Source organism: Gastrolobium bilobum, unplaced genomic scaffold (assembly GCF_033153095.1).
Source record: "Gastrolobium bilobum isolate Gb01-03AN ecotype WA unplaced genomic scaffold, APGP_CSIRO_Gbil_v1 utg23192, whole genome shotgun sequence".
NCBI classification, from domain to species: domain Eukaryota; kingdom Viridiplantae; phylum Streptophyta; class Magnoliopsida; order Fabales; family Fabaceae; genus Gastrolobium; species Gastrolobium bilobum.
Genome location: NW_026898001.1, coordinates 68790 through 79446, shown reverse-complemented (window position 1 = coordinate 79446; position 10657 = coordinate 68790). Strand labels below are relative to the sequence as shown.

The window sequence follows — 10657 nt, the reverse complement described above, 5'->3', positions numbered from 1 at the left end:
TTTTTTAAAATCTACAAAAATTAGAAGTGACTTATTTATTTTTCAAGAACATGTATTATACTTGAATTTTTTTTTTTCATACCAATATACTGCCCTCATTCGGCTGACAACTGAAATGTCTCTATGTTTTCTTTTTTATTTATTTTTTCTTATTTCAAAGCTCTCTTTTTATGATTGTTTCTATTTTCTAGTACACTTATTTTTTAATTTTCAGTTTCTTCAACATGTTTGGCTAATAAATTGGAATTGAGTTTTTAATCTCATTTAATTTATTATGATACATTGGTAAACACTCAAATATCAAATTCAATCAATAGTAATGAAGTTAAGATGTTATATACTACGCAATGGCTTAATGGATGTCTAGTGGATAAAAGTGACTATTTGAATTTTAAAATCCAAAATTGATAAATATTTTTAGAAGACCTTTGCCTTTTCCATACCCGAATAAATAATGTATAAGAGAGAAGTTAATCAAAAAGATTGTAAGTATAATCTTTCTATATATATATATATATATATATATATATATAAAAGAAATTGTTGATGCACTTTAATTTTAAAATAAAAAATATTTAAAGTAAATAAATAAATGTAACTTTGTTTTTTTTTTTTCATTTTAAAAACAAATTTATCGAAGAGAAACAATATCTTTGCTATGATCCGGTGATCCACAAGCATATTTAAAACCACCAAATTACAAATGAAAGTAATTAATGGAACGAGTCCTTTCAAGTTTCAAATCATGGAGTACGATGTGGAGAATTATTTGTCTAAGGTGTCCCCCAACACTAACAAAGGGCCTAGAGAGGTAGATTGTGGACAATAAATAAATAATTTAACTATATGTACTAACTTTATGACATACATAATTTAGGGATAGGATATTTTGACAACGTTATTATTAATATTACTACCGATCAATTTCATCGTTAGATTGATTACGTTGATCAAACAGTTATATTTATTTCATATTTAATATGAAAATATCAAATATAGAAAGTCATAACCATACAAAGGTGAAAATAAATATAAAATATTAAATATAAGAAATTATAACCTATGAAACACCGACACTTCAAAAATCCTGACATGTCGTGTCCGACACTTCTCGACACTCTCGGACACTCCAACACGCGTTATAGAAATTCAGAAAAAGGTTCAAAGGTTAAGTTGTGTTGAGTTTTTAGTTCCAACTATTAGATTCGTTGGATTACGATTAACGTTTTATTGAGTTTAATATAAATATTTGGAATATCTTATGTTTCTTTGCAAAATTTATGAATATAATAAAGAGATAATTTTTTTTGTTAAATTATTGAATATTAAACTATATTATATTTAAAAATATTATTTAATATCAAAACGTGTCCTAACGTGTCGAAATCTAACATTTTTTAGAATTAACGTGTCAGAGTGTCGTGTCACGTGTCCCGTGTTAGTATCGGTGCTACATAGATTATAACCATACAACAATAAAACTAAATATAATCGTTGAATCAACATAATCGATCTAAGATTGAAATTAATTGATATTAAAATTAATTGTAACCTAATTGGTTGTTAGTGTTACAAAATCCTTCGCCAATGATTTATTATAAAAAGCGAGATAAGTGAACTTGAAAAAGGCGTCACACACAGACAGTGTCTATTCTCCACAGCCACAGCCATGACATTCCCTATGATGTCGTTTTGCTCTGTGATCTCTCAATCCTCCTTCTGCATTTCCTTTCCAATTCCAAACACTTCACCTTTTGCACGCTGCATCTGCAACAACAACAACCTTCAATCTCTATGCCCTCATTTCCCACTCTCACGCCACCGTTCACATTTCCTTCGGTATGCTTAATTTATTCACCAAAACAAAACTAGTGTAACACCGTAACTTCAACATTGTTGTTATATGTTTGGTACATTAGACAAATGCAAGACACGTGAAGTGTATATTTCTTTTTGTTTGTTTATCCTTTGCAAAGCCATTTTTTTCTTTTACAATTTTTATTTTATGCTTTTAATTTACAAGGAATATGTATTTTCTGTCTCAGAAAGGGTGTGACTTTACCATGTGGGAGAGAGTCACCAAGCACCAAGAGACGTAATTCTTTAACAGGTTGATGTTTTGGTTAATTTTATATTAGAAAGCATTCTTGTAATTTTGAAGAGGTGAGTGAGTGTAATGCATAATAATTTAATTTATGTTTTTTTTTTCTTTAGATGTTTCAGTGGATGTCCGTGTAGAGGAAAAACAGCTTCCAAAAGGAGAAACTTGGTCTGTTCACAAGTTTGGTGGAACCTGTGTGGGAAGCTCAGTGAGAATAAAAAATGTTGCAGAGATAATAATTAATGATGACTCAGAGAGGAAAATGGTGGTTGTCTCTGCCATGTCAAAGGTGACGGATATGATGTATGATCTTATCCACAAGGCTCAAACTCGGGATGAGTCTTACATATCAGCACTAGATGCTGTTTCACAGAAGCATAGCTCAACTGCACGTGACCTACTTGATGGTGATGATCTTGCTACTTTCTTATCAAAGTTGCATCAAGACATTAGAGACCTCAGGGCAATGCTTCAAGCCATATACATAGGTACACTAACTACTCTCTCTCTCTCTTTTTTCTGGTTCTGTTTTTTTATTCCCCCCAGAACCAAAGAGCTATGTGTTTATTTAATTAATTTTCTTCATTTAGTCAGTTATATGAATAACTGTTTCTTTGGAAATCATATCTTAATCTAGGTTATTTATATTTGAGTTGTCCATCTATATATTTTCTGATTAAGTTAACATTGATGCAGTTTTACCTGTTTGGTGTAAATTTGTGTATATGGAGTTTATGGAGTTTTTTGTGATCTTACAAAGTGCATTTTTGTTTTTCCTTGCAAAGAGTTTAACTACTTCCTTTCTATTAGATGATGTTAGAGTATAATATAAATCATTAAAGAGGCCTTCACGCTTAAGTTTTTGGGTTGAATTGGTTCTTTACATGGTATCAGAGCTTTGTGTCCTGAGTTCGATTCTCACCGCCCCCCACTTTCTCTTGTGGAATTTTCTTAACACAGGTAGGTGGGTCTGTGCATTATCCACCCTTCAAGCCCAGTGGGCTCTCGTGTGAGAGGGCGTGTTAGAGTATAATATAAATCATTAAAGAGACCCTACTTAACAGCTAAAGCTTTTGAGTGCTCTCGTGTGAGGGGGCATGTTAGAGTATAATATAAATCATTAACAGCTTAAGTTTTTGAGTTGAATTGGTTATAAAAAAACTTTTCAGTAATTTTGTTGAGATTTCATGAATGATGCAACTGTTGTTTTTGTTTTTATTTTCATTTCCCTTATGAGTGGAATTGTGGAAACAAAATCATTTATGTTAGAGTTGAAGTGCTGACAGGATTTATTTTTCTGCAAATAATAGGCATGTCATCCATATGACGTGGAAGAACGTTACCAAGAGAAAAAAATGAAAGAAAATCTTAGTGACATGGCTTAAAATTATCCCTTTTTACCTATAGAAGATGCTTTGACTAATGCCAATTAACATGGCCGTTTCTGTTTGTTTTCTTTTTCTCATGGTCATCCTCTTGAATCTTGATTGTTGTTTTCATTAAAATTTCGGGTGAGGATTCTAAATGGTTATATTTAATCGGATATTGATTTATGCTTTAATTTTTTTAATCTATTTTATAAAAAAATAATAATCATTTATCATGGATAAGAATTAAGATAACTGTATTGTTACTTAAAAAGGGATTTCTTAGTTAAGGAATTAAACTATCTTCTGGACTAACATACTTAATATCTTGCAGCTGGTTATGCAACTGAATTCTTTACTGACTATGTTGTGGGACACGGGGAGTTATGGTCTGCACAGATGTTGTATTTTGTTATTAGGAAGGTCTGTTGTTGTAATAAGAAATATCTGCATTTTTTTTGTTTATCTGAATTGTGCTGATTGCATCCTGCTTCCCTTCCATTCTTCAGAATGGGATTGACTGCAAATGGATGGATACAAGGGAAGTCCTTATTGTAAATCCTACTCGTTCTAATCAAGTTGATCCTGACTTCTTGGAATCTGAGAAAAGACTTGAGAAATGGTACTCTATGAATCCATCCAAGGTAATAATTGCCACTGGCTTTATTGCAAGAACACCTCAAAATATTCCTACTACTCTCAAGAGAGATGGAAGTGACTTCTCTGCGGCAATTATGGGTGCACTATTTAAGGCTCGTCAGGTAACAATTTGGACAGATGTTGATGGTGTGTATAGTGCAGATCCTAGAAAAGGTTTGTTCTGCTACTTATTTCATGTGCTAGTGTAACCGTGAATGAACATTGAATTTTGTAACTAATTTTAATCACTGACACAGATGTTTTCCTCTTCATTTACTTCTTCTCTCTTGATATATTGATGATATGATGCTTTTATCTTTGTTTGACTGCCTTAACATGGGTTTAATTCTGTATAAACAATATCTCCTGCAGTTAGTGAGGCTGTGATTTTGAAGACATTGTCTTATCAAGAGGCGTGGGAAATGGTAAGTTGCACTCTGGAAAGCGTCAAACCTCCTTGTGCCCATAAAATTCAGGAGATTAACTTTCAAACTGCATCTTGTGCAGTCTTATTTTGGTGCAAATGTCTTACATCCACGCACAATAATTCCTCTTATTCGATATGGCATTCCCGTTATAATAAGGAATATTTTCAACCTGTCTGCTTCTGGAACAAAGATATGCCATCCTTCAATTATTGATGATGAAGATAGGCACAAATTAAAAAATTATGTCAGAGGCTTTACAACAATAGACAACTTGGCACTTGTAAATGTCGAGGGGTGAGTCATGAATAGCAGTCATTTGATATGATAAATAGTTTGTTTTCTTCCTGTTTGAACTACAATCTGTAACTTGTATATTACTCCTGAAAGTTGTAGACTCTAATGTTTTTTCTTCTTGTTTGCTTTTACAGAACTGGAATGGCTGGTGTTCCAGGTACAGCCAGCACTATTTTTGGTACAGTAAAAGATGTTGGAGCTAATGTTATTATGATTTCTCAGGTGCACTCACCATCTTTCGCACTTTTCCCCCCCTAGTTTTCCACAGTTATGTATATGAAACTGCTATAGTAATTAACTGCGTTTGTATAGGCTAGTAGTGAGCATTCTGTGTGCTTTGCTGTGCCTGAGAAGGAAGTAAAAGCTGTTGCTGAGGCTTTGCAGGCTAGATTTCGTACCGCTTTGGATGCTGAGCGTCTTTCTCAGGTGCCAAATCCGATTCCACTGCAACCACTTACTAATTTTAATTTGATTGCAACCAAATTCTTCTTCTGTTCAATTGTTAAGTGATATCAAGATTCAAGACTAAAAGATTGATCATATTTGTGGATTTGAAACATTCCAAAACTGGATGAACTATTGTCATGTCTCTAACTTGTTTAAGGGTATAAAACTAAGGGTATTATTAATCTCATATTAAAGGAGATCAGTTATCTCATGTCATAGAGACAAATCTGTAGGCCCACTATTTATAAAAAATAAAATAAAAAAGTTCAAGGGACCCACTTTTTTTTATTAGTGTAGGAGAAAGAACTTATCTTCTTTAACATAAGAAAATGTTTTCCGTAAAACTAATGAGTTGGGTTATCTTGTCACTGATATATTTTTTCTTTATTGTCCAAGTGTTTCTGTGTTTTTAACCCTTAGTTTGGAAAAGGGAAGACTATGCATAAAATAAATATTCGAAGTATAGGACACTTAACATGATACGGAAAAAAAGGAAGCATACATCAGTGATGTATTAACAATTGAGACTGAGTCGTTGAGAGAAACTGTTGGCTGATACATGGATGATGATAGAATTCTATAAAATCTTAAGGATCTAGATCTCCTTTTTAGATTGTTGAGAAGTGTCAAACGTGAGATAGTCAGTTGTGGCAGGTTATGCTAAATGGAAGCCTTATTTCTTTTCTTAATTATGTGCTTATTTATTTTGTTGAGATGCAGAACATTTTAAATTATATTTTGTTATCTTTATCACGTTCTAAATTATGTAGCTACCTCTCAGGTTTCGGTCATTCCAAATTGTAGCATTTTGGCAGCTGTTGGCCAGAAAATGGCAAGTACTCCTGGAGTTAGTGCTACCCTTTTCAATGCATTGGCTAAGGTCAGGAAATTATGGTTTATCTTAGTAATATGACAATTTTTGTGGAGGTTAGAATTTATTTTAGTAATGTATTTATTTGACTGAGATGCCTTTTGTGTAGATGAATCAAACTGAACTAATAATTTGAATGTAACATTGACTTAACTTGTTACTAAAACAGGCCAACATAAATGTCCTTGCCATAGCACAAGGTTGTTCTGAATACAATATTACCGTCGTTGTTAAGCGAGAGGATTCTATAAAGGCTTTACGCGCTGTCCATTCCAGATTTTATCTCTCAAGAACCACCATAGCAATGGGCATTATTGGACCTGGATTAATTGGGAGCACACTACTTGACCAGCTAAGGGATCAGGTACAGTTTCTGTAGATAAATTTGCATGTATTTATCATCCTTTCAGTTCTTCCTGCAGGAAATCATGCCTTAGATTGAATTGCCATGAAGAACTAAAATAAATGAAAAACAATGGATTAAGACCTTAAGAAGGAGAAGTAATATTTATAAACAATTCGCTTTATTCAATTGATATGTTATTATTGTAAAACATGATCTCTTATGCTGGCATACGACACGTGAAATAACGTTAGCTGTCCTATGTATGGTCCTCCGAGATGACTGGGGTTTCATGCTGCATTTTAACATGTCAACACTCCTGAAGGCTTCTTGAGTGCCGAATTCATGTAACTTTCATTTATTCAGGCTGCAATTCTGAAAGAAGAATTTAACATTGATTTGCGTGTAATGGGCATCATGGGTTCAAAGTTGATGCTTCTTAATGATGGGTAAGTTAACTTGTTTTATGCTGAATCTCTTTTTTAATGTTAAGTAAGCAAGGCATCTAAACGTTAAAATGATACTGGATTGGTTTTTCTTTTTCCTCTAGTTAAGAGAACCTTTATAGTGAGAATAAGGAACTCATTTTACCCCCTCCCTCTTCTTCCTTTTTTCCCTTCAACATAAAATGAATAATACTATCACAATTCAGAAGGAACGAAAAAATAGAAGGGAAAGGTAGGATAATACTATAAACAAAAAAGAATAACAAATGAAGGCAAAAAAAGAAAAAGATTTCCAATCCTTCTAACAAGGAAATTTCCTCTCATGTAGAGCACCCAAAGCTTGGGAACAATCCTATCCCAAGTCAAGTATTAGAATACTGATTTAACCAAGAAGCTTAAGGTACTATAGCATACAAGTCACATAGCCATAGTATTTTTTCCTCTTTACTGCCGCCAAAGCTCTTAATTTAATCAACAACGTAGGCTTAAGCTCTGTGAGCAACTGAGCATACCCAAGTTTCACAAAAATGAAGACGTGTATGTCACACATATGATTCTGTTGTCACGGTTCTTGCTAGGGGTGCCTTTTTAGCTTGATGACTCTCTCTAACACACACTATATTCATCTGTGACAAGAGCAATTCTTTGATCAATGCATGGTTATGCAGCTACATCAACTGAATGTATCCTAGGATTTGTTAGCTCATGCCCTTGGCTATCTCTGCTCTATTGATCATATAAAGTTGGTTGTCATTCAATTATGAGGAACTATAATTTATGATTTCAGGGGCATTGACTTAGTTAAGTGGAGAGAACTTAGAGAGGAAAAAGGAGAAATGGCTGATTTGGAAAAATTTGTTCAACATGTGCATGGATGTCATTTTATACCAAACACTGCATTAGTGGACTGCACAGCTGACTCCGTCATTGCAAGCCATTACAGTGAGTGGCTGCGCAAAGGAATACATGTAATTACCCCCAATAAGAAGGCAAATTCAGGACCACTTAATCAGGTTAAGTAATCCACCACATTGTTCATTTGATGGCATAGACTGCTTTATTGCTATCTAACATATCCCATGAAATTATCCCCTTAAGTTTTGAGATTACTTTTAATGATGTTTCATCTTTGTACTTAGTTAATAACATCTACCATAAATTATCGTAACATAAACTTGAACAGTAAGCTGCAGTTGGAATCGGGCTGGGGATCTTTTAGTCTTCTGATTGAACAATAATTTTGAAGATATTTATTTATAATTTTTGTATTTCTTAAAATTCTTCCTTTCTATAGTCCCCAATGGCTATTATCCTTTCAGTTCCTTTCTCACCTTCACTCTCTGCATGCAGTATTTGAGGTTAAGAGCTCTGCAGAGGCAATCATATACACATTACTTGTATGAAGCTACTGTTGGAGCTGGTCTTCCAATTATCAGCACTTTACGTGGCCTTCTTGAAACTGGTGATAGAATCTTGCAAATTGAAGGCATCTTCAGGTTGGTTTAAAAATACTTTTCTGTCTCCAGTTGTCTCTTTTTGTGCATTAGACTACTTCACATGTCAGGCTTTGAGGTCTTGCTCAGTCCTATCGTCCACCACCAAGCACTTTTCCCTCTGAAGAGAAAAATAAATTAAAACAAATCAATTCAAGGATTATCAATATCTATAGGCTTTATTCATTTGATCTTTATGCTTTCAAACTGCGGTATTGCTTCTGATTTTGCAGTGGGACTTTGAGTTACATCTTTAACAACTTCAAAGATGGCCGGGTTTTTAGTGAGGTAGTTGCTGAAGCAAGGGAAGCAGGTTATACTGAACCTGATCCGAGGGATGATCTGTCTGGAACTGATGTTGCTAGAAAGGTAAATGTACAGTATTTAACATATCTGCCACATTTTTTTGGAAACACAAAGTTGAATCAAACTAATATTATTTCCTCTTTTTTGCCTGTATACAATTTGTTTTCGGCAAATATGAATCTCAGGTTTTGTAATTAATGTATAAAAGAAAGTTATGAATAACTATTATATTGGTATATATATGTTGGATGGGAGGCATAAATGATGTCATGAGAACTAATCGGAACATGTTGGATAATTGCAATGTTCTTTTGGTTCATGATAGCTTTTTTTATGCTTAATTTAATCCTCTTTTGGTTGTGAGCATATAACATTAGATTCCTGTGGTTCTACAGGTGATAATTCTTGCAAGGGAATCTGGCTTAAATCTAGAGCTTTCTGATATTCCTGTTGAAAACCTTGTGCCCGAACCACTAAGAGTAAGAACTAAATTCTAAATTTTACAGTTGAGTTTTAGTGTGTATTATTACACTTATAACATGGAGATTTTGATGATTTCATGCAGGTTAGTGCATCAGCACAAGAGTTTATGCAACAATTACCAAAATTTGACCAGGAGTTAACAAAGAAACAACAAGATGCTGAGAGTGCTGGGGAAGTGAGTATCTAGACAGTATTCTGGAATCTAGATTAAACTATTAGTTATGGCCAAAAAAAAAGATTAAACTCCCCACGCATGATATATTCAAAATTATTAAGAAAGCGTTTTTAACTCCCTTTTCTTTGATAGACAATTTTAGGCTAGCTACATGCACAAAACAACAAGCATAAACTTTTTCCATTCAAAAGTCAAATGGGGTAATAAAGATGAGGTGTTTTAGAGAAGTGGTGGGTTTCCCTGCTCATGTTTCTTTTGTATAGATATCTTATTGATCAGTTTTTCCATTATGAAGTTTTCTTCTTTGTGTATGTTATGTTTGAAGGTGTTGAGATATGTGGGAGTGGTGGACGTGACTAATGAGAAGGGGGTGGTAGAGCTACGAAGATACAAGAAGGATCATCCATTTGCTCAACTATCAGGGTCAGATAATATTATTGCATTTACAACAAGAAGGTATAAAATTCAGCCTCTCATAGTTCGTGGACCAGGAGCTGGTGCCCAAGTCACAGCTGGCGGAATATTCAGTGACATTTTACTACTTGCCTCGTATCTTGGTGCTCCATCATAGATGTCATTTTACAAAGCATCATCAATTCTGTAGCATCTAATTCTGTCCTTTGCTTCTTCGTGTAACTTTTTGTGGGGTGATATGAACATATCCTATAATAATAAGCAGCAAAAAAGTTAACAATAAATTATCGTGTAATTATTGTACGGGGAAAGTATGTGACTGCAGAAGGGAAAACTTGCAGCAACACAGGATACGCGTCCGAATCCTGGTTTTTTTTTTTGTTTTTTTTGTTTTTATAGAATCCGCACGTGTATCTTAAGATCCGAACGTGTATCTTAGTGTTAAAAATTTAATGCAACTTTTCTCATCAACAGTCACATGAGAAGCGACGGACCCTTATTGTATTAGTGAAACTATGAATTTCTATGATAGAAATGTTATCTTGTAGCTTGTATCTTTTTTTCTGGATCTTGTATGATTCTTGGTATTAAGAAATATAAAATTTAAATATTAAGAGTTAAAAGTAAGATATAGACATTCAATTTTTAAATATTATCAAAATAAGAATCCACATTTGTTAAAAGGTGGTTCTTAATTATCAAATTTCAATTTTATTAAAATACCAATATACAAATTAAATAGTGAGATATTATAATAAAAATGAAAGTAACCTGTATCACATTTTGTATTAAGAAAAGAAGTATAAAGAATTTGCTAGATAACCAATTCCCAACAGAATTATATATTAAA

The 10657-nt window shown here is 33.4% G+C and overlaps 1 protein-coding gene across 1 annotated transcript; it reads left to right on the top strand.

The window, feature by feature from the left end:
- Positions 1 to 1669: 1669 nt before the first annotated feature.
- On the top strand, positions 1670 to 9972 carry LOC133312041 (bifunctional aspartokinase/homoserine dehydrogenase 1, chloroplastic-like). Its single transcript, XM_061513181.1, has 19 exons — positions 1670 to 1839; positions 2046 to 2110; positions 2215 to 2589; positions 3118 to 3120; positions 3803 to 3891; positions 3978 to 4281; positions 4480 to 4532; positions 4615 to 4829; positions 4964 to 5051; positions 5142 to 5255; positions 6058 to 6156; positions 6317 to 6511; positions 6857 to 6939; positions 7724 to 7949; positions 8287 to 8432; positions 8663 to 8798; positions 9131 to 9214; positions 9301 to 9393; positions 9719 to 9972. Exons 1-19 carry the CDS (start codon positions 1670 to 1672, stop codon positions 9962 to 9964), a joined length of 2784 nt encoding a protein of 927 aa, XP_061369165.1. The 3' UTR covers positions 9965 to 9972.
- The last annotated feature ends 685 nt before the right edge of the window (positions 9973 to 10657 follow it).

Bases quoted from the DNA above. Each gene is read 5' to 3' on its own strand.
- LOC133312041 (XM_061513181.1), top strand. From the start codon at position 1,670: ATGACATTCCCTATGATGTCGTTTTGCTCTGTGATCTCTCAATCCTCC. The intron at 5,052-5,141 runs GTGCACTCACCA...GCGTTTGTATAG, and splicing joins ATGTTATTATGATTTCTCAG to GCTAGTAGTGAGCATTCTGT. The intron at 9,394-9,718 runs GTGAGTATCTAG...TTATGTTTGAAG, and splicing joins ATGCTGAGAGTGCTGGGGAA to GTGTTGAGATATGTGGGAGT.